We start from the raw sequence: 27,614 nt of genomic DNA on the forward strand, positions 1-27,614 counted from the left end.
GGTTTTTATGTATTTTGGCTTCCTGGATCAGGTGGAAGCTCTAGGAGAGCAAGAGTGTTTGTTCTGTTCACCAATTCAACTGTGTCTAGAACAGTGCTAAGGAAATACTAAGCAACAGGAATGAATCAAATTGAATACCATGCTGTAACCACGGTTTTAAATTTTTCTTTTCATTATGTTTAAGATGTTTGACATCTTAAAGAAAAACTTTCTGGCTGGAGACCCTCCAGTGTCTAGCCAATTCTTGGACATAGTAATGGGCCCAGCTGGGAACATGCCTTTCAAACTAACTAGTTTAGAGCCATTACTCCTCTATCTGTCCCATATACCCAGGAAGCAATATCCCTCTGCCTCAGTCATTCTAGGACCAAGTGCCAGTCAAGTAGGGATTTCCCCTTGGCACTAAAGCCTGAAGAGATTATTGAAGTTGTCTGTGCTGTTCACCCTGCCCTGAACAGGAAATCTTGACTTTTCTATGGAAATCTTAATAAAGGCTGTGACATCGACCTTCCCTTTTCTCCTATCTTCTGCCTCCTGACCATGCCTGTGTCTTCCTTATGTGTCTTGCATGATGTGTCATTCTTTGGTCGCTAGGACCTGTAAGTACAATAAACTTTATTTTCCTGAGTGTCTTCTGTGTCTCTATAGCTGCAGCTTACTAATTATCTCATGAAAGAATACACAAAATGATCTTTGGGGAACCTATAATTCATTTTATTACAAGAAAATGGGACTTATAATTCTCTACTTATGAACTTTTTGACAGTCAATTACATGATATATGTTTTAAAAGTTAAAAAATGGAAAAGAAATGTCTCATCACGAGAAAAGAACACATACATAGGCAACTCTCATTTTATGCTATTTTGTAAATGCTACCAAAAAATGTGATTTCTCTTTCAGAAACATATAATTTTACATACATACACACAACATGTATACATATGATAAGTTTATTTTGTATTATCACAATCTTTTCAATAATTCTAATTTCCTGCCACCCTAATTTAATCAATTCTGGATAAATATTTGTAATTCAATTCTTCTTGTAAATCTAGAATCATTTTTTTAAATGAGTTTAGCTTCTGTGTTGATTTGTGTATATGGCTTTATTACTGAAATATCTTCTTTATGAATTATGACAGTTATCACTGATTAACATATAATCTTATTTGATACTTTAAAGTTAACTAGAACTTTCTTTTAGATTCCTTCTGCTTATCTCTCTACAACTTTTTAGTTTAAACTTTTTCTTTGTTTCAAGTACTACTTATAAATAACAGAGTTTGACTTAAAAATCACTTTTAAAGTTCTTTTTGTTTGTTGTTTTTAGATATAAGTAACAGTAGAGAGTATTTTGACATATTATACATATATAAAGTATGACCCATTCCAGTTAAGATCCCATTCTTGTGTGTGTGTGCATGATGTGGAATTGTCTATTCATTTATGGTTGTCTATTCACTTATGAGCATTCATTTTGATTCATTCATATGTTCAATTCGTTGTACTGCCTTTCCTATTCCCATCCCCACTTCCTCCCCTTCATTCTCCTTTGTCTAATCCAATGAACTTCTATTCTTCTCCTCACTACCCTTCCTTGTTGTGGGTTATCATCCACATATCAAAGTGAGCATTCAGCCTTTGGTTTTGGGGGACTGGCTTATTTCACTTAGCACATTTTCCAGTTCCATCCATTTACTGGTGAATACCATAATTTCATTCTTCTTTATGGCTGAGTATATATACTACATTTTATTTACCCATTCATCTGTTTAAGTGCACCTAGGTTTGTTCCATGGCTTGGCTATTGTGAACTGAGCTGCTATAAACATTGATGTGGCTGTGTCACTGTATGCTGATTTTAAGTCCTTTGGATACAAATCGAGGAGTGGGATAATTGGATCAAATGGTCATTCCATTCCAAGTTTTCTAAGGAACCTTCTATATAGACTGCTTTCCATAGTGATTGTACCAACTTCAACTTGCAGTCCTAACAGCAATGTATAAGTGAACCTTTCTCCCCACAGCCTCAGTGTAGTTTTAATTTGCATTTCTCTAATTGCTAGAGATGCTGAACATTTTTTCATATATTTTGACCACTCATCTCTCTTTTTCAGTGAAGTGTTTGTTCAGTTCCTTTGCCCATTTATTGATTGGGTTGTTTGTTTGTTTGTTTTTGGTGTTAAGTTTTTTGAGTTCTTTATATATCCTGGAGATTAATGTTCTATCTGATGTGCAGGTGGCAAAGATTTTCTCCCATTCTGTAGGCTTTCTGTTAATGTTCTTGATTTTTTCCTTTGCTATGAAGAAGCTTTTAAGTTTGATGTGATCCCATTTATTGATTCTTACATTTTAGGAGTCTTATTGAAGAATTTGGTTCCTAAGCTGACACAATGGAAAGTTGAGCCAACTTTTCTTTTAGTAGGTACAGGGTCTCTGATCTAATGCCTAGGTCCTTGATCTACTTTGAGTTGAGTTTTATGTAGGTAAGAGACATGGGTTCAATGTCAATCTACTATCTATGGATTTCCACTTTTCCAGGACCATTTGTTGAAGAGGCTATCTTTTCTCCAGTGTATGTTTATGGAGCCTTTGTCTAGAATGAGATAACTAAATTTATGTGGGTATGTCTCTGTGTCTTCTATTCTATTCCTTTGGTCTTCATGTCTGTTTTTCCAGTACCATGGCTTTTTGTTACTACAGCTCTGTAGTATAATTTAAGGTCTGGTATTGTGATGCCTCCTGCATCACTTTTCTCACTAAGAATTGCTTTGGCTATTCTGGGTCACTTATTTTTCCAAATGAATATCATGACTGCTTTTTCTATTTGTATGAAGAACATCATTAGAATTTTAATACAATTTACATTAAGTCTGTATAGTGCTTTTTGTACCTTGGCCATTTTGTCAATGTTAATTCTGCCTAACCCAGAATATGGGAGATTTTTCCATTTTCTAAGGTCTTCTTCAATTTCTTTTTTAGTGTTCTACAGTTTTCATTGTAGAGGTCTTTCACCTGTTTGTTAGATTAATTCCCAAGTTTTCTTGTTTTGGTTTTGGAATGTTTTGTTTTGTTTTTGTTATGTGTGAATGGGATAGCTCTTGTGAATGGGACAGTTTTCCTAGTTTCTCTTTTGGCTGATCCATCACTAAAGTATAGGAATGCAATTGATTTAGGTGTGTTAATTTTATATCCTGCCACTTTGTTGAATTCATTTCTGAGTTAAAGAAGCTTTCTGGGAGAGTTTTGTGGGCCTTCTAAATATAGAATCATGTCATTGGCAAATAGGGATAGTTTGAGCTTTTCCTATTCACTTTAAATTATTTCTTTTGTCTAATTGTTCTAGGGTTTCAAAGACTATTTGTTTTGGGGGGATTAGCTAACTTCACTTAGCATAATCTGCTCTAATGCTATCCAAATCTTATTAGAGCATCCAAGCTCTTCTTTTTAATGAGATTACCCCTGTTCATGTCTTATCTGTTTTCTGATGAGATCTGTGACCTTGGTGATCTTTTTGAGCTGTGGTAATTACTAAGCTATTCAATTATAATATTTTGTGTTTGTTGTTTACCTTTGTGTGTTGCTAGAAGATAACTTCTTTGCTTGCCTTTTTTCCCTGTCTCTCTCCCGCCCTGCCTTCCTTTACTTTCTTCCATTCCTTAAATTTTTTTAATTGTTCATTCTTTCTACACTATGTATTACCTTTACAATTAACAAAAATAAGTGTTCGAAATGTTAACTTTTACTCTAAACTAAATCTATAAAGTGAATGAAAATTTTATGTTCATACAGTCAATAATTATACTTCCAAAATATTTGTGTAGGATTTGGAGACAGAGGGAAGTAAAGATTGAGAGAATTCAGCTGAGGAAATTTCGATGAAAATACATGAACTTCCTTCTGATTTTAGAGTTGAAATAGAGTCATAGACCTCTTGTAGTTAGCTCTTCAGGGCATTATTTCTGAAGTTTCATAACTTTTGTTCATATTTCATCTCTGAGGCAATTTAAAGTTGTGCACAGATGTTCAGAATAGTCTTTAATAGCAGAATATTTAAATTGCCTTCTAAATCCTGAAGCAGATCTTTAGGATCTTGTGTATCTCCACAATGAGCAGTATTTCAACCTTTGTTTTCAGGGAAAATTTAATTTGACCTGTTCCTAAAATTTATTGCTAAATATTAGTTTTCTTCCTAATGTTAAACTAAAGAAATGTAATGACACTTTATCTGAACAAGAGGAATTGAATTACACTTAATCTTAGTAATCATTTTTTCACACCTAGAAATCATATCCACATATTGTGTTTCAGTGCATATCAAGGAGTCAATAAATTTCTGTGACAAAGTGGTTACTTACTGGTAACTGCCTTTTTGGAGGTTAAGTTACTAATGAGGATATGTGAAGACTGGCTATAAGTATAAGAGACACAACGAGCTATTAATTTTACAGTCTATAAAGCAACCTCTGGTTTAGAGGTAAATTACTGGAAGAACAAGAAATAAATTTATCAACTAGAAGAACTACTTGAACTGAAGGTTTAAATATTTCAACATAGTCTTGCAAGGTAGTGGCTAGCCTCAGTAAAACCCTGTCTCAAAATAAAAAATAAAAAAATAAATCTCGGGATGTAGCTCAATGGTAAACTGCCTCTGAGTTAAATTATATACCCAGTGCCAAATAAATAAATAAATAGCATGTGATGGCTAAAGTAGATTTGTAGATTAATGCAAAACTGCAATAGAAGCTCTCTAATAGAAAATATGAGTGAAGCATTTGGGTATTTTCTCTGGGACTTTTTTTCACAATAGAGAGCTATGTTAATTTTTAAGGATTTGATGCATTATTGCCTATGAAATACTGTATTTATGCACAAAAAAACATAAAAAGGTACACAACTTCCTACCTTGATACTGCAAAAACCTACAGAATGTTAAGAAAACAAAAAGTTTGCAAGTACCCATATCTTGATGGCAGGTGACCTCTCTCTACATCTTATGTTACTGTCTTGTACCTTGAAAAATCTTTATGAGCATCTAATAATTTTAACATAATACACAAAACAGCAAAGTTAAAGTAACCAAAATTCCAATGTAATTCTCAAGTTTGAACAATGTCCAATTAGTTCACAGCACAATATATACATTCACTTGCAAATTAATATTCTGCTCAATAAATTTTTTAATGCCTCCTTCACATCCTTGTTCCTAAGACTGTAGATTAAAGGATTCATCATGGGAGTCATCACCCCATAGAACATGGATATAAGTTTGTCTGTTGCATCCAGACCATCTGAATTAAGTATGTCTTTAGACTTGGGTTTCATGTACATGAAGAGAATGGTACCATAGAATATTATCACCACAGTCAGGTGTGCTGAGCAGGTAGAGAAGGCTTTGCTTCTCCCCTCAGAGGAATGGATCTTGAGGATGCTGGAAACGATTAATGAGTAAGACATAACAATGAAGAGCAGTGGCATCAAAATGAACAACGTTGTGGCCACAAGCATGATGAACTCATTACCTGAGATGTCAGCACAGGCCAACTTCATGACAGCCAGAATTTCACAAGAAAAATGATTGATGACATTATTCCTGCAGAAAGGCAACCGTACCACAAATGCAGTTTGCACTGCAGAGTTGACAACCCCTGAAAGCCAGGAGCCAGCTGCCATGGTCACATAGGAATTCCTGTTCATGATGATGAGATACCTCAGGGGATTGCAGATGGCCACATAGCGGTCAAAGGCCATCATTCCCAGGAGCACACACTCTGTTGTCCCCATGGCCAAGCCAAGGAACATCTGCACTGCACAGCCAGAGAAGGAAATGGTCTTTCTTTCTGAGAGGAAGCTCACCAGAGTGGAAGGAATTGAGGTGCTAGTGTAGCAGATGTCCAAGAAGGAGAGGTTCCCCAGGAAGAAGTACATAGGGGTGTGGAGGCGAGAGTCGAGTATGGAGAGTATGATGAGGGTGCCATTGCCCAGAAGGATGACCACATACATTAATAAGATGAGTACAAAAAAGAGTACCTCAAGCCTTGGGTAACCAGAAAGTCCCTTCAGAAAAAATTCCACCAGAATGGTTTGGTTTTCCCATCCCATTTTATCATCTCTCTTTCACCTGTAAGAATTCAAAGAATTTTTTATGTTTTATTTTTTATAGTAAGGACTTTTCTTCTTCTTTTTAAAATTTTTTATTTGTTTTAATTAGTTATATATGACAGTAGATGGGACATAATTTCTCATTCTTCTGAGTATACATATTGTAGAATCACATTGGGCATACAGTCACATACATGCATAAAGTAATAATGTCTGTTTCATTCTACATTCTTTCTTATCCCCACATCCCTCAAAGAATTTTTTAAATAATAATTTCTTCACTAAGAATATATCTTCCAACAGGGCAATTCTATAAACTTCTCACTTTGAATGTTTTTACTAAAATACCCATTATATCACCCAAGAATTAGGAATGGTGTTCATCACCTCCAAATCCTTCTTCAGAAGGTCATGAACCACCTCAGTGAATTTTTTCTCAAAAATAGCCCCTTCCTAATGATCCTATATACATGCATAAACACATACGAATTTCCAGTTATATCCTTGTTCAGCACAGAATCCATTGAAAGTGATCCAATCAATTCACAAAACAAAAAGTAATTTCTGGAATCAAACAGGCACTTAACACAGGACATTTCCCCTTCCTAATGAAACTTTATACAAGAGCAAAGTCTGAATTAAGGGCTTTCACCTATTTCACTCCTCTTCTAACTACCCACACTGCTCTGCCTTTAGCCATTATTAGAGTCTTTTTCTTTCAGTCTACTTTACCCTTTATGCTTTGAGATTTTTTTATACACTAAATATGAATATTTCTTTTTTATCTCAAGCCAAGATTTGCCTTCTTAATTCTATGTTATAGAGAACACCACCCAAATTCCTACTCCTTGATACATGGTGGCTAAGAAGCAATTTTACTTTAAGAATCATTCTTCTAAATACTGCCACCATACAACTTATTATCATGTCAGGTCCACTTTTCCTAGTAGAAAAAAAAACATGCATTTAAATACTATCTTAGTCAGTCATTAGTCCCATGGTCTTGGGTAATTTACTTCCCAGAGTCTCCATATTCCCATGCATAACAGGGAGATTTTAATAGCCTCATTATGAGATCCTTCCGAAAATAAATTAGGTAATGTATGTAAAGCACATAGCACATGGCAAGTACTATTTTGATTTCCTTCATCTTCTGGTGACTTGTTCTTCCATCATCCTTCTACAAGAGTATCTTCAAATATTATTTCTCAGTTACGCTTTGTCAGGCATCTCTCCTTAACCAATCCAATCTACTATTTTTCATCACATCTATGATTTGAGATGGATGCACACTATAGCAAAAGTTTACTCACTTTGCAATGAATAATCTTATACTATTATAACAAAAGTCCACGGCAGTTTGAAACAAGGAACTCACAGACTGACATTTGATAATAAACACTATTGCAGTTCATTCATCTAAAATCTAAATGTATGTGTAATACAAATATAATATCTAAAATTATCATAGAAATGCATCACTAACAACAGCAAAATGAAATACTCAAAACAAGCTTCCAAATACTTATGCAAACATAAGTCAGAATTTCTTCATGTTAGATAATGACTCATTGTTTCTCTTCATTTTCTTTTTTCACAAATCCAATGATGTATTCAAGAACAAGAAATGACACATTCCAAACTGCCCATGTAAAGGTTCTAGGACAGGAACAAGGTAAAACATTGTCTACTCATGATTACTATGGACAAACATTTGCTAAAGTGAACCCAACAAAGCTGAATTGGTGCTAAGTGGCAAATAGCTACAAAATCAGACCTTGGTGAAAACAACCTGCTTTATATTTTGATCAAGAGTTCAGATCTGCAAACTATTGTGACCTCATAGAACCAAAGAAAATGATAAATTTGAAGTGTAGACACTTGTAGTGAAGCAAGGAGTAGGAAATACATTCTGACCAAATAAATCTTTATTCCCTATTAGACCTAAACAACCATCTGTTTTAGAAGTTCATATTGCTTTGGATTTACAACTATTCTTTTGGTTGTTTTTCCCTCCCCCCCCCCAATTTTCTACCTATTATTTAAGACCTTTCTCTTGGAATCTTTATTCCTATTCCCTACACACTATTTCTAGTAGAAAATAGTCCAGCCTCACAACATATGTGTTCTTTCAACTCAGTTCATAAAGACTGACTCTTTCTTTTATTTGTTAGTTATTAGTATTTTTTCAGCAATTATCTCTAAAGGGATAGTCTTACCTAGTCAGGCTGCCACACATAGTTAAATTTTTCCTTGATCTTTGATTTTCAGGCTAGTCTACAAAAGTTTCTATGAGGCTGATGGGTTTCTAAAAAAAAAAAATTAAAAAAAAGTGTTACCTTTGGAGAGCCAGATGGACATAGAATTTGGAAAATATTGATGACAAAGTTACCATTTCCAAATTATTTCAAAATTTTCTGTACATTACAGTCAAAAGTGTTTCCAAAGGAAGTACAGTTTAATTTCACTAGTTCAGAAGGGAAGGGAGAACAAATATTCACTAGTTCAGTCTGAGAATGGGGCACATCGTGAAGGCCCAGTAAATTCTCTAAAGAATCTTTTTAGGCTCAGGAAGGCAATTTAAATATTTCATGCTCTTAGGGACTTCTGCAATTTTCTAAGCCAAAATGTTAAATTGCTTCAGGGGAAAGATGTTCAAAACTTTTTGAAACTTCAAGAATAATACCCTAAAGACTTAATTATATTGCTCACATTACTGTATTTTAAATAACAAATAAGAAGTCTTGAGGACATTCATTACCCCATTCCCAAGTTTCTATATACTCCTCAGATTCTTATTCCAAATGAATTTGTTCATCTATCTTATTATGTCCTATTGGTAAATGGAAGTTATTAGGCTACATGAATTCTTTATTAATTCTTGGTTATTAATAATAATAATATCTTACATATTTTATGCATTGTCATAAAATTTTTATATATGTTAATTTATTTAATTTTTTACATATATATAATATATACATATATATAGAGAGAGTTCATATTGTATATTCCCCCTTTGGTTTTCATGGAATGAACTTGACCACTGAGCCACATCCTCAGTCCTCTTTTGTATTTTATTTGGAGACAGGGTCTCATTGATTTGTTTAGTGCCTTGTTTTTGCTGAGGCTGGCTTTGAACTCACAATCCTCCCTTGCTTTAGCCTCCCAACCTCTGTGATTACAGGTGTGTGCCACCACACCTAGCTGTACCTAAGTCATATTTGATAAATCAGTAAAAGAAGAAAATGGTTTTACTATACTAATAATATTTGGCTCTGAAACAGATTGTAAATGTAGGTGGCATTTTGAAATTCACAACAAATTAAGAAATTTTTGAACTGTATGAAGGAAACCTAAAAGATATCAAGCTATTCAGTTTTTTATAGTGTTTTAAAAGGTAATTTGTAACTTCATTCTAATTGGGTATTCCAAAAAATTTACCTAATGGGATATATGTATCACCTATATTAATCACATTGGCATAATTAATATTTAATACATTGGCAATGGTAAATATGTGTAAGTTCCAGACACTCTGCGCCCCTTGGCCATCTGATCTCTACTCCTGCAGTAATGATCCCCCTTCATTGAATTACTCCACTCAAATAATGAATATAATTTGTTAACCACAAAACACTAAAATCACAGCACATAAGAAGAAATAAGTTAAAACTGAATGTTCCTCATTGTTTGTAATGTTTATTGATCAACCTGATCACACGAATTGATTCCTGGCCATCTTCTCAAGTCTCTCCACCTTATGGCTGAGCTTTCTTTTTAGGAACAGAACAACAACCAATTATTGTGGTTTTCTTTTTTAGAATCTATTTTACTTTTAAAAATCAAGTTTTTTGGCAAAGTTTTAATTGTTCTTTTATCAGTACCAAATAGGAGTGAAACCTGGCCTATCCAGTTTTCACTGCTCTGTTTATAAAGCCTCAATAGTTAAATAAAACTTATACTTTTATCAATCTCTCATTTAAGCTAGACACAGGTGATAATTTTATAAAGCAAATTTGCCCCTCGATAACAAGTATTTTAAAGTATACTATCCTTTCTGCCACAATCTAGGATGTGGGAAACATCAATGAGCATGAAGTGCAACACAGCCTCAGTGTGTAACATACACAAATGTGAAGAAATTGCCTAATCATTTATATTAAGGTTTTTACGTTATTTACTGAATCAATTTTTCTAATGTAATTAGGTATCATCTTCATTTGTTTCTTTTATGTGGAATTGTTTTGTTCTATCTAAATGTGTCTGTGTTAATTTTCAAAGTTAGGAAATTTTAGAAAAGATACCATGGTAATTTTTTTGATAAATCTTGTTCTGGATAAAAATGCAGAATTCTGTTTTTGTCTTTCTTTTATTTAACTATACTAGTATAAGTATTTTTTCAATGATATAAATTCTTCAAAAAATCTATTTAGTAATTACAAATAGTCCATTAAGTGAATGTACTATGACAATTTCATAATTCTCCATCATCAAATGATTATAGAAGGGTAACATGTAATGATAGCCAAGTTATCCAATACCCTAAAGCCTATGTGAAATCATTTATTAGTAACTATCCCTAGTCTAATATTTTTTTGTTCTCTTTATCCAAACAAATTTTGTGACTCCAACTTAGAGAAGTAAACATAAATGTAGAGAAGGTTTCTAGCAAAAAGATATTCAACACTATGCTCTTTTGAAAGGTCAAACATTTGGAATCAATCAATTGGTTTTTAACAGAGTTATTCTAGCATTGCAAAAGAAATACAGTTAATGGCCTCTGTGCAATTAATTATCTTTTTCTGAAAAGCACCTAAAGAGATGGGTGGATCCCATAGGGATGTTTTCAAGTAAAATCTTTTGGCAGCAATTACTTCAAGGATGTTAGAGTGCCAAATGTACAACCTTATCAGCATAAAATAATTGTTTATTGTCTGAAAGTAAATAGGACCAAACATTCTGGAGAAATTACATGAAAAGAAATCCCACGTGACTCATACCTTCTCTTATTAGCTTCAGTACAAACCTAACTATTGATGCTCATTCAAAGCCTCAGTGTTTTGGGTACACTAATAGTAGGCTGGTTGTGACTTACAGTCAATCAAATTCCAGTCACAAACAGTACCAAATAGGAGTGAATCTTGGCCTTTCCATTCTTCACTGCTCTGTTTATAAAGCCTGAATAGTTAAATAAAACTTAAATTAGATAAGAGTCCTTTCAAGAACCACTAGGATAAGAAATCATCTTTTATGTGGACCATGATTTAATTAGGGAGTAGCATAACCTGCCAACAAATGACCAACATAGCAAATCCTACATAATAACCAAAACTATTGTCTGAAGATTCTGATTCATTAATCATCCATTGAATGAGTTAATTTATTTATCTAGGACTATATTTTGTAGCAGAGGTAGAATACAATTCTATGATTCATTTACTATAAACAGGAAGGTCAACTGCTAACATTTACCAATTAAGTTTTTAAAGACTAAAATCATTTGCTCCTTACTGGTGGGTGCACATCTCAGGTACTTGAGCCAAACCAAAATTCCTTCCTTAGGAAAATGATGGCTCTAACTACAATTCATCAAGTGCACAAAGAATGACTTTCTTGGACAGGAACAGAATGCAGGCTCCATGGAAAGCAATGTGATTGCTTCTATTCCTTGAATCTAGCAACACAAAACCAAAATAAACCACACAGTAGTCTCACCTCCAAGTGTCACCAGAATGTTCTTTCACTTGGAATACAAATTGCCATCCACATAACATACCAATGATGCTTTCCAAGACATAGGAGACAGATGGTCTGAAAGGCCTTGCTACGCAATCGTGTTCTGAAGACAAGCAGCATCAACATCACCCAGGAGCATGTTAATAAATGAAGATCTCAGGACTGACATCAGACCCACTGAATCAGAATTATTTTCAAAGATTCCCCAAGTGATTGCTAGAAATTTTAAAGTTTAAGAATCACTCAAGCATATCCATGTTTTTTTCCCTGGGTTGCCCTTTAGAATCACCTGGAGAATATTATTTTAAAAGATGCCTGATTCCCAGCCCTTAGGCACCATCCATAATTGTTGGATAACAATAAAGTCTAATAATAAAAAATGCATGCATTAAAACAAAAAGCTTCTCCACAGCAAAGGAAAAAGAGCATGAAAAGAGAACCTACAGAATGGGAGAAAATCTTTGCCAGCTACTTTTCCAATAGGGAATTAATAAGCAGAATATAAAAAGAACTCAAAATAAATAATCGACTCAATAAATGAGTGAAAGATCTAAAGAGATATTTCTCAAAAGAAGAAATATAAATGGCCAACAAATATGTGAAAACATCTTCAACATCCTAGGCAATTAGGGAGATACAGATCAAACCTACACTAAGGTTTCAACTCACTTGAGTTAGAATGACATTCATGAAGAAGATGAATAATGACAATTGCTGTCAAGGATCAGGGGTGCATGGAAAGTACACTTACACAGTGTCAATGGGACTGCAAATTATTACAACCACTTTAGAAAGTAATAGAGCGATTTCTCAAAAAACTAGGAATGGAACCACTATATGACCTAGTGTGGGGAGCCACTCTGAATGACTTGTGCCTTCCGTCCTGAGGCCAGAGGCTTTGACCAGCACTACATTTCATAGTCATCTGGACATTGTCCTGGTTCAGGAAGTTGAGGGTGTGTCTTCAGATGTAGGCAATGCCCCTTGGGCTGAATTACACTCACTTGTCCCTTGTAACCCTGCCCCTCTGGCCTTTTTTTGGATGAAACTTTCTAAGAACAAGGGTGCTCCCAATAAAAGCCCACTTCCAAATGTGCTCACTGTCTCTTGCCAGCCTCTCATGACTTTCTCTTGCTCTCCCATTTGGGGAGCCTGAGGCCAAGAGCAGAGAAGCCGTCCTGAAGCTTGTTTAAAGGTAAAGTGTGTGTCTGTGTTTTATTTGGTGTCCCTGGAAATTCACACGAGCGACCTTAGTTCAGCTGTCTGTGCAGGTCAGGGGCAGCAACCTAGTTATTCTACCCCTTGGTATTTATCCACAATAATTCAAATCAGCATAATATAGTGATACATACATACCAACATTTATAGCAGCACAATCCACAATAGCCAAGTTATGGAATCAGCTTAAGTGGCCATCAGTCGATGAATGGATAAAGGAAATTTATTGTATATACACAATGGTGTTCTATTCTACCATAAAAAGGAATGAAATTATGACATTTTCTGTTAAATGGATGAAAATGTAGAACATTATGGTAAGTGAAATAAGCCAGACTCAGAAGATCAATGGTCAAATGTTTTATCTCCTATGCAAAAGTTAGAGGGGGAAAAAAGGAGTTTAAAAAGATAAACCTCATGAAAACAGAAGGAAAATCAATAGAGTAGAAGGAAGGACTAAGGGGAAAGGAGAAGGAGAGGAAAAGGGGGAAAATTAAGTTAACTAGATTATAAAAAGTGCATGCATATACCACAATTCATTATAATTTTATATAGAACTATAATGCATCAATTATAAATAAGTAGAGTAGAAGAAGGGGATCAGGGTAAGGGAGGATGGGAAGAAATGGGGTGGTACCAGGTATTAAATGGAGAAAACTGTTATATGCATTTATGAATATGTCAAAATTAAGCATATTATTATGTATAACTACAATGCACTAAAAAATACACAAGATTTAAAATCAGAAAAAGCAATTTTAATAACAGCCTACTCACTATGATTTTAAGTAAACTTCACCTCTCTGGATTTCATTTTCTTCACAGAATTACAGGGTTGATAAAATGAGTAAAACATGAAAATATTGTAAACTATAAACCCCTAAATCAATGGTATTGTTAATGATTGGTATGATATAGAATAAAGTAAATATTTTTAACATATTAAGACATGTGCTGAGAGCCATAGCCAAGTAGGAATGATGCATGGCATTTTGGGGTTGAAAGGTGACCCTGCTCAAGGATTAGGGTGGCTCCGGGTTTAGGGTGGATCCTGCTGGAATAGGGTGGCTCCAGGTTTAGGGCGGATCCTGCTGGGATTAGGGCATATCCTGCTGCCTCAGGCGCCCACTCCTAGAGTTCCCGTTGAGTTCTCGCGGGGTTCTGAGTGTATTGGTATGCAGAGCCCGGTGGAGGGAGTGTATTTTCCCAGAACATGCGTGTAGAGTGCCAGTGAGAGTTCGGGAATAAAGATTTGCTGTTTGAATCTACAAGGCTTTTGTGGTGGCTTGGTTATTTTGTGCCCAGCCAGACTGCAGCATTTGGTGGCCCGTACGGGGAACGCCTGAAGCTTGGAGGTAAGTGAAATTGCTCGTCCCTGAGGAAGAGCGAAAGAATGGGTGACCATTTCAAAAAACAATGTGTTCTTGTTTTGATTTATTTTGTTTATATTTCAAGTTGCCTGTCCCTAGAACTTTCTCAGGCAAACTGGGGAAAATGGTTGACTCAAGGTTTGAAGTTGTTCGCCTCCGAGGAAGAGAAATTGTGAGAGGAAGGAGGCACCCCAGTAAGACCAAGAACAATAAGGGCATATGTTGATACAATACAAAAATGTAGCCCTTGGCTTTTTAAAGACGAGTTATTAAGTATATCAATGGGACCATCATGGTATCCTGTAGAAGGATTTTTCTTCAACAAGAAAGAGATGGCTAGTTCTGTTTACTACATTTGTCTAAGATCTTGGTTTTTACAGACATTTGATTAATTTACAAAGCTAAAGTGTTAAAATATCAACCACTAAATATAAAATCAAGTACTCTTTACTTATTAAATAAGGTAATATATTTAAACATTATGTGTGTTTTCATAAATTGGTGAATGGAAAAATGTTTAATATTGCTTTGTGTCTGTATCTTTGCTGAAACAAGGTTACTAAGAGTTAAGATTCTATCAGGTATAATTTATATACAAAGAGTAGAAGAAGTTTCAGTTGGGTTTCAATTATAGTATTATAGTACCATAAAAAAATGAAAATATTTAGAGTAATTTATCTAAATTCAGAAATTTTATAAGGGTTGTTTCACAATGTAAATTTTTAAAAAGGATTAACGGCTAAAAACGATTCAAGATGTGGAAATATATTTTAATATAAAGGTTAAAAAAAAGAAATGTTTCTCGATGAGATAATCTCTGTGTGGTAAAGTAAAAAGTTGTAAAATGCCATTTAAAAAGATTTTGAGGAAACTAGACTTACTTTAAAAGGTTGAGAAAGGAAGAAAGAAGAAAAAGGTATTTGTACATGGCAGATTGAGACAAAGATTCTTAATGGAGTAAAAAAAAAAAAGCCTTTAGTTGAAGGGCAGCCATGTAAACTAACATTAAAGCGATTTAAACAGAATCTAAGCCTCGTTTAAAAGAGTGAAGCTGTAGGTGGTGAAAAAGTACATTTAAAAGTGCAGTATAGATGATAATTGGAAGGCTTTAAAAGGTTAAATGAAGGTGGTCAAGATACCTTCATGGCAGAAAAAAAATTGCTTTACTCACAAAACAAAAATCCCATACAATCCAGGGACAAATCATAGTTAAAAGAGCTCATCAAACTATTAAAATGTACTTATTAAAGCAAAAAGAGGGAATTGGAAAGGGGTATATATCCCCCAAAGATAAACTTAAAATAATCCTTTTTAGTAATTTGTCCAAATCAGAAATTTTATAAGAGTTGTTTCAGAATGTGAATTTATAAAAAGGGTTAATGGCTAGAAAAGAGATATTAAAAGATTCAAGATGTGGAAATATATTTTAATATGGAAGGTTAAAAGAAAAAGAAATGTTTCTAGATGAGATAATCTTTGTGTGGTAAAGTAAAAAGTTGTAAAATGTCTAAGTAAGTTACAAAAGGCTTTAAAAGGTTAAATTGAAGGTGGTTAAGATGCCTTCATGACGGAGGAAAGATTGTGTCATTCAAAGCCTAGTTAATCCTAAAAGCATTACTTAAAAAAAAACATGAAAATGGGAAGATAATAGGATAAAAGCAATTTGAAGAAAGAATATTAGAAATTTGAAGTGAAAAACTTTGAAGACAGAAGTACAGAAAGGTGAAAAAAAAGAGAAGATGTAGGAAGATAAAAAAGATGTAGGAAGACAAGAATTTTAGACCCACAAAATAGGAAACAAACAAAAAAAACTAGGAGGAAAAAAAGCAACTAAGGGTGAATGTAAAAACCTTAAAAGAAAACTAGAAGATAGAAACAAGATAAAAAATGGTTAAAAATGTCAAATAAAGGTATTTCAGATAAAAAATGCAAAAAGCTAAGACAACTATTAGATACTGATATTCAAGACAGAAAAAGGTAGAAGAGAGAAGTTTAAAGTCAAATACTGGATAAAATAGAAGACCAAGGAGATTATTAGTATTTTTTTTCAAGAAGCCCATCAACTTTAATTTCTGGTGGTGCAGAAATTAGAAGTCTCAGATGAGGGTGTTAAAATTTGCAGACAAGAGCCAATTTAGAAAACATTAAACTAGAAGGAATTTGGTTTAAAACCACATCAAAAAATTAAAAGGACTAAAGTAATTCTAAAAACTAAGGCAAAATGCTTTTGGAAGACTTAAATTTAAAAGGATCTTTAAATTTCCAAAGGATGCATATAGGATATTTTGGAACATCATCCCTGAAGAAAAATCAGTTAATGTTTTACTTAACAGGAATCCCATACAATCCACAGGGACAAAGCATAGTTGAAAGAGCTCGTCAAACTATTAAAATGTACTTATTAAAGCAAAAAGAGGGAATTGGGAAGGGGTATATATCCCCCAAAGATAAACTTAAAATAACCCTTTTTACTCTAAACTTTTAAATTTGGATTCATCAGGGCTCAGTGCTGCGGAAAGGCATATGTGTCCAAAAAATGTACATAAGCCTAAGGTACTTTAGAAAGATATTCTAACAGGACAATGGAAAGGTCCTGACCCAGTGATTGTCTGGAGTCGGGGTTCTGTTTGTGTGTTTCCACAGGGAGAACAGCAGCCAATTTGGATTCCAGAGAGACTAACCAAAGTGATTTCTACAGACCAAAAAGGAGATGATTTGACTCAAATCCATAACAGCTGATATCCAGAGCTCCAGCTTGGCTATTCTTACATCTGTGACAGTGATTAACCAGGATGCTTTTTTCAATATCTATTTTATTATTGCATTTTTCCACATCATAAAGTTCTATTTTATTTTTTGAGCTCATACAGACCTAGGTTAATGTTTTTCTGATCAGTTTTATTTTTTGACTATGGAGTTTTTAAACATTGCAATAGAGATTTCACCTGTGTAAAGCTACAAGGACTTTACTATTGTCTTATGTGTTGTACGTTTCTGTGCACACTTGTGTTTTGTGTTGTATGTCTGTATGTGCGTATGTCCATATATCATATATGAGGAGCGCTCATGAAAAATGGATCCGAATATTTTTTATTTCACATGATTTTAATGGTTTAATTTAAATTGGGTAAACAGCTGTTGAGGATTGTTTTAATATGTGTACAAATAAGGAGGTTAACAGATCTGTTTGTTTACTTTCACCTTTCCTTTTCATTATATTTAATAATTCTGTTCAGGATAATGTAAATTGTTCAGAAAATTGTTTTCTTAGTACCTGTTGGAATGTTACATAATTTCGTTTTAGCATCATCGCCAGAATTCCTATCTTCATCCCAGTGCCGGTGAAGACAAAGATAAAACCAAACTACAGCTTCTATGATAGTTATCACAGTAAACTGTATAAACTGATGCATCAGTGAATAATAACTCAACAAGTAATGCTCAATCAAGGAGTTGATTTACTTTGGGAGGAAATGGACATATTGATAGATTCCTCCGCTTTGAACTGCTTGCAGAACTTGCCTGGACTATGTATCACTTGTATGCTTTGTGAACTATCTGTTGGTGCAGCAAATTGTGGTAGTGCTGGCCTATCTTTGCTGATGGTGTCACCAGTGATACAATTTTTCCAAAGGAGCCGTCAATGGCTTGGTGTCGTGGCATTTCTGTATCCTCCTCCCTTCTGCTAGTGATGGTCTAAAATTTGGGGGCCAACAGAGGTGAGGCAAAGAACCTCACCCCCCCACTGGCACCAAGGCCAAATTTGGGGGCCAACAGAGGTGAGGCAAAGAACCTCACCCCCGCACTGGTGCATAGGCCTATCCACAAGTATGGCTGTATGCTGGACCGGTAGTCAGTGACGGGTATGATCCAACTGCAGTGGTACCAACCTAAGACAGGAGGCTGATGCCTAGAGGTCAGCTCATCCGATGACGGGTAAGGACCATATGTTGAATTGGACAACCTAACAGGCACGGTCCCTAAGCCACATTGCTTGTTGTTTATTTAAACAGAACGGGGGAGATGCTGAGAGCCATAGCCAAGTAGGGATGACGCATGGCATTTTTGGGTTGAAAGGTGACCCTGCTCAGGGATTAGGGTGGCTCTGGGTTTAGGGTGGATCCTGCTGGAATAGGGTGGCTCCAGGTTTAGGGCGGATCCTGCTGGGATTAGGGCATATCCTGCTGCCTCAGGCGCCCACTCCTAGAGTTCCCGTTGAGTTCTTGCGGGGTTCTGAGAGTATTGGTATGCAGAGCCCAGTGGAGGGAGTGTATTTTCCCAGAACGTGCGTGTAGAGTGCCGGTGAGAGTTCGGGAATAAAGAGTTGCTGTTTGAATCTACAAGGCTTTTGTGGTGGCTTGGTTATTTTGTGCCCAGCCAGACTGCAGCAGACCTGCCTTCTCTAAAATATTTATTCTCAAAGTGGAATTTGTGGATCAACCAAATCAACAAAAACAGATAATAAAGGAAGGTAATTGAGGGAATGGAAGGTGAGAGGGAAAAAAGGGGTACTGGGAAGTGAAATTGACCAAATTATGTTATGTGCATGTACAAATATATTACAATAAATCCCACTATTATTTATAACTAAAATGCACCAACAAAAGCATAAAATAAAAATACAAAGGGTTCTTCCCTCCTTTAAATCTCATGCATCACAGTCTCCGAAAATAGAATACAGAAGTTGTACATTTAGCAAGCTACAAAAGCAGCTCAATTGCTTCATAAGTTAGGAGAACCTCATGAACTAATCTCTCTGTTTTTATCACTGTTCCAGGTAGTGATAGCATAGTTGTAGGACTGACCTCCTACTTCAATTACCAATTCACATGATATGGAATCACTCATTTAATTCACACACTGTTTCCTTTTCTGAATTACTCTGGATTTGAAAAATAAAATGAAAAAAAAATTGGACGATTGAAATTGAGTTCATCCTGTGAGGTCTTTCTGAATACCCAGAATTAAATAAAAATTTTTTTTCTGTCATATGTTTAGTGATGTAACTGGAATCATATAATCCTTCCCTGGAACAGCATCTAGGTTTTCTACTTCCTCCTACCTAAGTATATAACCCCTCCTTTCTGAACATCTAGGTTTCATCCCTGTTGTCTCTGCAATACTGATAAACTTCTTATCAGAGAAAAAGACTCTTTCACGGGATGTAATACGTAAGTGTCTGTTTCCAGTTCATGGGGTTCATACTGTGCTTCTGGCAGTGATGGCGTATGACTTCTATGTGTCCATCAGCAAATATCTAAGTTTTCCCATCATCATAAATAAGAGTCCTTGTATTTAGAAGGCAGCTTTTCTTCATGGATTAGGCTTTTTCAACAAACTGGCATAAATGTACTAACATTACAAATGTCCTTTTGTGGAAGAAATGTCATTCATTGATCATTTTTCTGAAATAGTATCTTTAATGAAAGTAGTGTGCATACATATTTCCTAGAACGATAGTATGTGTTGGGCAATGGAATGTTTTCAGTTACTCCATTACTGCTAATTTCTGCTTTCTATATTTTTACCACCCATGCTATACTGAAATCAATTCAGCTGGAAGAAGTAAAAAGGTTTCTTCTGCATGCTCAGTCCACATGAGAGAGGAGATTGTGTTTTATGAAATATGTTTTATGTAAATGAAGCAAACATACAAAAATCTCTTTCAGACAAACTAATAGACTTGGTCTATTGTGTAGTTACCCTCATGTTCAATTCTATTATCTGTAACCTAAGGAATAAGGTGCTTGAATATATGAAGAAAATTGATGAGTGGACACTGGTGCTGGAAGAAATGATGAGAAACTGACACCTTTGAGTTCATAAATAAAATAAGCTGACATATTTTGAGGCAAAATTTTAAATACAAGCAGAGCAAAGAAAGGAAGATATGTGTGGAAACAATGCTAGAGTTAGAAATTTTAGTATTAATCTAACTACATCACTTTATGAAAATGATCTCACAAAATGTAGAAATAAGTTGTCTAAGTAGTACAAACAAGTAAACTTACAAGGTCAAGATTTAAAAAAGTGAAATTAATCTTATCCAAGAAAATCCAACACATATGGCTTCTGAGCAAATTATATTTGTTGGCCTCTTCCATTTGGAAAATCTTTGATACATTAACTTATTTACCATTATTTTTATATTTTACCCAGGGACTTTATCTAGTTCCAATTTATGTTTCTGGCTAGGTATTTCATCTTCTTTTCATGACCATGTTTGTTCCCATTACTTTCACACATACTGTGTTCATTCACCATGTAGTTTTATAATTACTCCACGTTCTTTCACACCTAAGGACAATAATAACAAATGCTATTTCCTCTGTATTGTCACTTTCCTTCCCTAGTGAAATCTTAGCAATGTCAGAAGGGACAGGTAGAATGTCACAATCTCTGCAAAGCCTTCTAATATTGCCCTCGAGTTGGTTATTCCTTACTCTGTGCTGCTCTGACCCTTACCTTTACTACCATGGTTTTTCTTTTATGCTATAACCATTTGTTAGCTTCTGAAATCTCAATGTCAGAACCATGGCTAAGTGTTCATTATATAAAGTCCAATGCCAAGTTAAATAAATGGTTGACGGTAATTAACTGTTGAATGAACTAATTAATTAAAATTGAAAAAGGATAGTAAAAATACAAGTCCAGGTATTTGAAATAAGAAAAGTGGATATTATATATCATTCCATCCCCAAAATCACAATTCCAAACACTGTTGGTAAAATATCAGCTTACCTTAAAACATAGGAGGAAACAGGTAAGAAAAGACTGACTAAAACAAACTGAAAAAGTCATCTGGTCTGGGCAAGACAAAAAGCATAGAAGTGTACAATATTCTCTGATAATCAATTGGCAAAAAATATATATATATATATAAAAATCACTGACTCTCATTCATAAGCAAATATGTAAATTTATTCTAAATATTTTCTCTTCATAAAATCTTGACTTTGGGTGGCTAATGAAGTGCAATATATGCTATTGTTGCTTAATATATCATCACTCTTCTTGGTTTGTATTTTGCCCCAATGTTACTACAAACTCATATTCAAAATTTAATAAAAATCTTTAAAATAATTCCAAATATTGTAGGTTGACCTTTTAGAAAATGTTGTACTCTAAAAATACTTTGGAGTAAATGTTTCTTTCGAAGGAAATTCAGTTTGCAGCACATGAAAAATCCTGATTCAAAAACAAAATTCAGAATCAACGTATTAATTCTCCTTCAGAGAAATGTCAGCATGCATATGAGGCAAAACAACTGTTCTGATGCTTTATAACAATTTCTCTTTTACGTTCTTGTCCTTCTGAAATGTCTTTTGAGATATTTCCCAACTCAGCTAAGCATAAGTCGCCCTTTCCTTCCTGGGACACCACCCCCACTTCAAGGGAAATTTTACATACTCCCTTCAAAAACTCTTCACATGCTACACTGTAGTTGAGAATCTCCACCACCACCACCATCACCCCTTAAGTCTGTTACATACCCAAATTATGCTCATCTATAGCCAGTCTTAGAATGTTAAAACTGCAAAAAGAAACTGAATCCATCACAAAATGTCTTAAAGAATATTGTTCATCTTTATTGAGATTACTAAGACTCAATGAGGTAGTGCCACACAAAACCAGCATCTAAACTTCCCCAAAATTCTATTTAGTTGTTATTTTCCTTTTTCCCTAATTCCATTTTTGCAGTATCTCATTCTCTGTCTTTGAAATCTCTAGTATGCACTGCTTTCTTCCTTACTCCACTGCCCCCTCTTTCTCACTGAACCCCTTTCTTTCTTTCTCAAAGATGGTTCAAATACTTTCATATGAAGATAGCATATGACCACGTTTAAATTACTCCCAGTAGGGCTGGGAGTGTAACTCAATGGGTTTGATAAATTAATTAATTAATCGCTCCAAGTCTACCCATTACTCTGCTCAGCCCAACCAAGACCCAAGACCAACTGGGGAGAAGTAATTTTTTTTTTATATTTTTGTCCCTAATTAATGTTAGTCTATATTCCAAAAAACAAAAACAAAAAAAAGTCTTCCTCATGTTCTGTATTTTTGTTTTTCCAGGTTGTTTAGTTGTGTTATTTTTTTCAATAGTTAGAACAGTGCCTGAGACAATACAGGTATCAATAAATACTTGTTGATTAAATAAGTAACAAATAACTGAATGAATGAAAGGAAAGCTCCTATTCTACAGGAAATTCATGTAACTGCAGAAATAGCTAATTTGTTAAACTATACTAAATTATCATTAGTAAATTACTATTGTGTTCTTAGAGAACCTTGTCAAATTCTTTAGAAACTAATTTTTCAGCCATTAAACAATAACAATGTTAAAAGATAATAACAATATTTCTTATTTGAAGATACCACTGCTCACTGACTTAAACACAAGATAGACCAAAACTCACTGTCAGCTGGATAAACAAAAGGTGACATTGCCCCAGGTGTCTTTTCATGGTAGGTGGGGTGCTTGCCAGATAGTAACCAAAAGGAAATCAGACCTAGGGGATATAGCTTCATATTTTTCAATGAAAATGACATATGTCCAGTCAAGGTACCCAATACCCAAGTGTTCCTCCATCCCCTCTATATGACCATATCTATCTCATTATGGGTCACTTTATTTTGAATTTATATAGTACTCTGACCCTTAACAAGACCCTTCCTACTAGATTTTCTAAGAATGACGTGACTATAAAACTGATTCACATAGAAGAGATTAAGTTATTAAAATGTTATTTCCCTTTACATAAGATTATAGAACTCATCATTTCAGAGTTAAACTAAACTTCATTATCCATGAGAAAGAGGGAGATTTGGATGAGAATTTTTTATTCATAAATTTCTGTCTCTCCTCTTCTTCAACCTATTGTGAAGGGAAAAGGTTATCCCTACATTTCTCTTTCATTTAAATATCAGGCACAAAAAATTAAGAATTTGAAAAATTAGTGGCACCACTAGTCCTTATATTTATTTTCGAACCACCAAGTAAAAACTACCCTTGCATTTAGAGTAAAACAATAAAAAAATAGAGTAGCATTTACATTCCTTGCAAAAAAGGTTTGCGACACAGTATATTCTTCACAGCTGCCTTCACATCTTTGTTCCTCAAACTATAGATGAGGGGATTGAGCATGGGTGTTACCACTCCATAGAAGAGTGAAATGATTTTGTCTGTGACTTGTTCTTTGTCAGCCCCTGAAGAGTCTTTAGCCTTGGGTTTTGCATACAGGAAGAGGATGGTCCCATAGAATATAATAACCACTGTTAGGTGGGCGGAGCACGTGGAAAAGGCCTTCTGTTTTCCCTCTGCAGAAGGAATCCTCAGGATGGTGGAGAGAATGAAAACATATGATATAAAAATAAAAAGTACTGGGGCCACAAGAAAAATCACATTAGCAACAACCATGCTAATAATATTAATGGATATATCAGCACAGGCCAATTTTAAGACCGCCAAGATTTCACAAGTAAAATGATTAATGACATTATCACCACAGAAAGGAAGCTTCATTGCAAGCGAAGTCTGCAACACAGAATTGACAGCCCCTGCGATCCAGGACCCAGCAGCCATGGGCACATAAGAAGTCTTGCTCATAACGATGGGGTATCTCAGAGGGTTACAGATGGCCACATAGCGATCAAATGCCATCATACTTAAAAGGACACACTCTGTGGCTCCCATAGCAAAGGAGAGAAACATTTGCACTCCACATCCAGAGAAGGAGATGGTTTTCTTTGAAGTTAAGAAGCTGCTGAGAAATAAGGGAATAGAAGAACTAGTGTAGCAGATGTCCAAGAATGACAAGTTACTGAGGAAAAAGTACATGGGGGTGTGCAAGTGGGAGTCACAGACACTAACAGTGATGATGACTCCATTTCCCAACAGGATCATCAGATACATGCAAAGGACCAGCACAAAGTAAATGGCCTCAAGCTCTGGGTAACCTGTAAGCCCCAGCAGGACAAATTCTGTCACAGAAGATTGATTGTATTTTCCCATGTTAATATTTTCTTTCACCGACAGGAATTCTATACCAGCTAGAATGCATGTGATCTGCTGCAGGAGTGTCTGTAAGAACTGTTTACCTTCTTAAGTGGATTCCCTCATGGGCAATAAAGACCTATAATTGAATATACAAATAACACAAGAATACATTACTATCCTTGAAGTTAAGATCAGTTAGACTTTCATATCTCATAAAAGAGGTTTAGCTCTAAATTAAATGTCCTTCTTAGAGAATAGATTAAGAATACATGCAACTGGGTTAGAATTATGCAACTCATTTGCATTATGAATTTAAAATTACTTTAATGTAATGTCACATTAGTATTTTGACCAAATAATTCAGAATAAATCTAAAATGTATCAAATAACATTGGCCAACAAGCATTTGACCATTTTAAAAATCATGTATGTCATAACAATTTTTTCTGAATAACCAATATGATATCCTTAACAAAAATGACTGCTCTTCAGTTATTAAAGCAAAGCAGCATATGTAAATCCTGCTCCAAAGGTAATTTAACCTCAGTTTCAGAAGAGTTTTGGAGCTCAAAGGACAAATAGAAAAGAAGACGTATTTTTTGAAAAAGGACTTTTGGTTGTTTTTAATTTGGGGGAACTATAAGTGCCTGCAACATCCTAAGAATATTAACTACAGCATGTTGGTAAACAAAACAAGAAACACTGTTAGGTAGAACGATTTTTCTTTCTGTCTTTGAGTAACAATCAGGAAGTATCTGTAAAACATTATATTGTCCTGCCTGATGCACACAATGAATAATAAATTGACCTCAGGAAAACACTAGTGCCCAGTGTCAAGCTACAATCATAAATGTACAAATTACAAAATTTCAGTAACAAGAGATTTACTCTTTTACCTTCAGGTAGGAGAAAATGTGTATTACCTCCTCTTTGCACAGATGTCAGCTTCCTCTGCTCTAACACCAGAGCTGGGGTCTTCTCCCTGCATATTTAGCAATACTTATGACAGTAAGGAGTAGGCCACTAGAAAATTCTTAATGTAGCAATTTTCTATAATTATTTGTATCCCCATTACATTGGAATATGGAGTGTTTCTATATTAAAATGCCAAAACCAGAAGTCCTGCATTTTTACAAGATTGCTAGTCTCATAATTTCCACTTCAATAATTTCAGCAAAATAAATAAGAACTATCTACTTCCCAGTTCTCATTAAAATCAAGTTGCTGGCATTGGAAAAACCAATTAACCAGTGGCAAAACAGAAACGACTTCCAGTAATGATGAAAGCTGGGGCTCTTCACAGTCTTCTTTACTACTAGAGGATCCTTTAAAGGATCAGCCAATGGAACACCAAAGCAACTTAAAGTGTTTGCTGCTTTGAGAATGTTTCTAATCCCCAAAGTAATTTAAAGTTCACTTCCTAGTAATTTTGGGATAAAGTCCCTCAGAAGCAATTAAAACAAAGTAGCTAGTACAATTTAATTGTATAACTTGCAAACCAGCAATAATTTTTCCAGCTCACACTCTCTGGGAAGAGCAAATGACTACTACCCAGGTAAAATGATCAAGAGATAGAAATTAGAATGGACAATATTTAATGGAGAGATATGTCAGAAATCTGTGACACTTGGTTCAAAATGATACTTTGCTCTCGATAATTGCCAATTATCTTTACTTTGACCTTCAGTACTAGAGTCCCAGATCCCATAAGCATCATTCTGGTATCATTGGTTCCTCTAAACAGACATAACTATAAGCACAGTCATTTTAATTTTGCTTATCCATGTCTCTGTTCAAGTATATACACAAGGTCCCAAACTTATCCAACCTTTCCTTTACTTAAGCTCACAATGGCCTGGCACAAAAAGTAATAGAAATGCAACAATTTCAATGGCTGAGAAAAACCATAGTTTACTTTAGAACAGGAAAATAAATTCTGACTTGAAATAATTATTAACTAAATGTTATTATAATTAATAACATTTGCCTTGACTATCTGTTGAAATGAATGTTAACTCATGAAAATTCAATTCTTTTACATGGATATTACAAAATATACTTTTTGTTTCAAATTCTGAAATTAAATGGAATCACTATGTGTAGTGTTAAAAAAAAGAGAATAAAATTTGACAATATGATTCATTTTTGTCAGTGAAAAATATTTTTAAATGTCATTGAGGAAGAAATACAGCATAGAAAAGCAACATATGCCATGAAAGATGTTATGACTTTCTTCAATAAATAAAATTTGAAAATCAATTCTCAGAGTTGTTAACTATATGCAAAGACATGCTCAGTATACTGGCTCATAATGCAACTGTTGAGAATTTTTCACTCTAAACAATGTTCAATGAACAGAAGAATTAAGTAGGTTGATGTGGCCACTGTAAAGGCCAAAATCTTCATCATGCCAGTTTAGGCCCCAATTTCCTTAACAAGACTCCTAAAGTGCAAGAAATAAAATCAAGAATCAATAAATCAAAATATTTAATCATCGATAAATCAGAAATCAATAAATCAAAAGTCAGCCAAAGAAACAATCAATGAGGTAGAGACAGAGCTTACTGAATGCAAGCAAATTTTTACCATATGCACATCAGATAGAGAACTAACCTCCAGGATATATAAAGAACTCAAAAAAACATAATACCAAAAGGAACTTTCAACATGCACCCAGTTGGTCAGAAGTCCCTGAGGCTCAGATTTGCTTTTGGCATCTAAAGTACGGGACAATCTTGTGGCACTGAGCCCTTTACCTGTGGGATCTGATGCAAACTCCACGTAGGTAGTGTCAGAATTGAAATAAATTGTAGGACAATCCAGTGAAGTCAGAAAATTGCTTGATGTGGAGAAAATACACATCTGGTTATCTCATGTCAGAAGTAAATTGTTGACAGAGTGTTCTGTGTTGAAAATACAATAGGAGAATTATAGTTTTTCCTATTATTTACCATATGCCTATGAACATATTAAACTAATAATAGTTACCATGTCTGGAATTATGGATGAATTTGATTTCTTCATTTAGGGTTTCCCAAATTTCCCAGATTTTCTTCAATTAATATGTATTATTGAATTATAAAAATTTAGTTTATTTTTTAAAAAATAAGCTATTGCTTAATAAATAAGATACAATTAGTTCTTTGAGACAGTATTATTAAACTTTTAGGACCTACTATTTCCCA

General features: G+C 34.6%; 2 protein-coding genes across 3 annotated transcripts; both read right to left on the reverse strand.

The window, feature by feature from the left end:
• Positions 1-692: 692 nt before the first annotated feature.
• Positions 693-27,220, reverse strand: LOC124097382 (olfactory receptor 13C9). Of its 2 annotated transcripts, XM_058581595.1 has the most exons (5): positions 27,186-27,220; positions 25,353-25,411; positions 24,531-24,565; positions 8,325-8,413; positions 693-6,124 (listed from the first exon to the last, which is right to left on the reverse strand). In XM_058581595.1, the coding sequence occupies exon 5, from the start codon at positions 6,103-6,105 to the stop codon at positions 5,149-5,151; it is 957 nt and encodes a 318-aa protein (XP_058437578.1). In that variant the 5' UTR covers positions 6,106-6,124; positions 8,325-8,413; positions 24,531-24,565; positions 25,353-25,411; positions 27,186-27,220; the 3' UTR covers positions 693-5,148. The 2 variants fall into 2 exon arrangements, with proteins under 2 accessions (XP_058437578.1, XP_046307798.1); XM_046451842.2 differs by lacking the exons at positions 24,531-24,565; positions 25,353-25,411; positions 27,186-27,220 and adding an exon at positions 11,204-15,782.
• Positions 15,788-24,537, reverse strand: LOC124097190 (olfactory receptor 13C7). Its single transcript, XM_058581594.1, has one exon. It carries the CDS (start codon positions 24,442-24,444, stop codon positions 23,482-23,484), a length of 963 nt encoding a protein of 320 aa, XP_058437577.1. The 5' UTR covers positions 24,445-24,537; the 3' UTR covers positions 15,788-23,481.
• Positions 27,221-27,614: the final 394 nt, after the last annotated feature.

The sequence above is a fragment of the Marmota monax genome, unplaced genomic scaffold (genome assembly GCF_021218885.2).
Source record: "Marmota monax isolate L192 unplaced genomic scaffold, Marmota_monax_Labrador192_F-V1.1 WCK01_AAM20220418_F8-fsc00020, whole genome shotgun sequence".
NCBI lineage: Eukaryota > Metazoa > Chordata > Mammalia > Rodentia > Sciuridae > Marmota > Marmota monax.

Excerpts from the sequence above, each read along its gene's own strand:
- LOC124097190 (XM_058581594.1), bottom strand. The coding sequence starts at position 24,444 with ATGGGAAAATACAATCAATCTTCTGTGACAGAATTTGTCCTGCTGGGG.
- LOC124097382 (XM_058581595.1), bottom strand. The coding sequence starts at position 6,105 with ATGGGATGGGAAAACCAAACCATTCTGGTGGAATTTTTTCTGAAGGGA.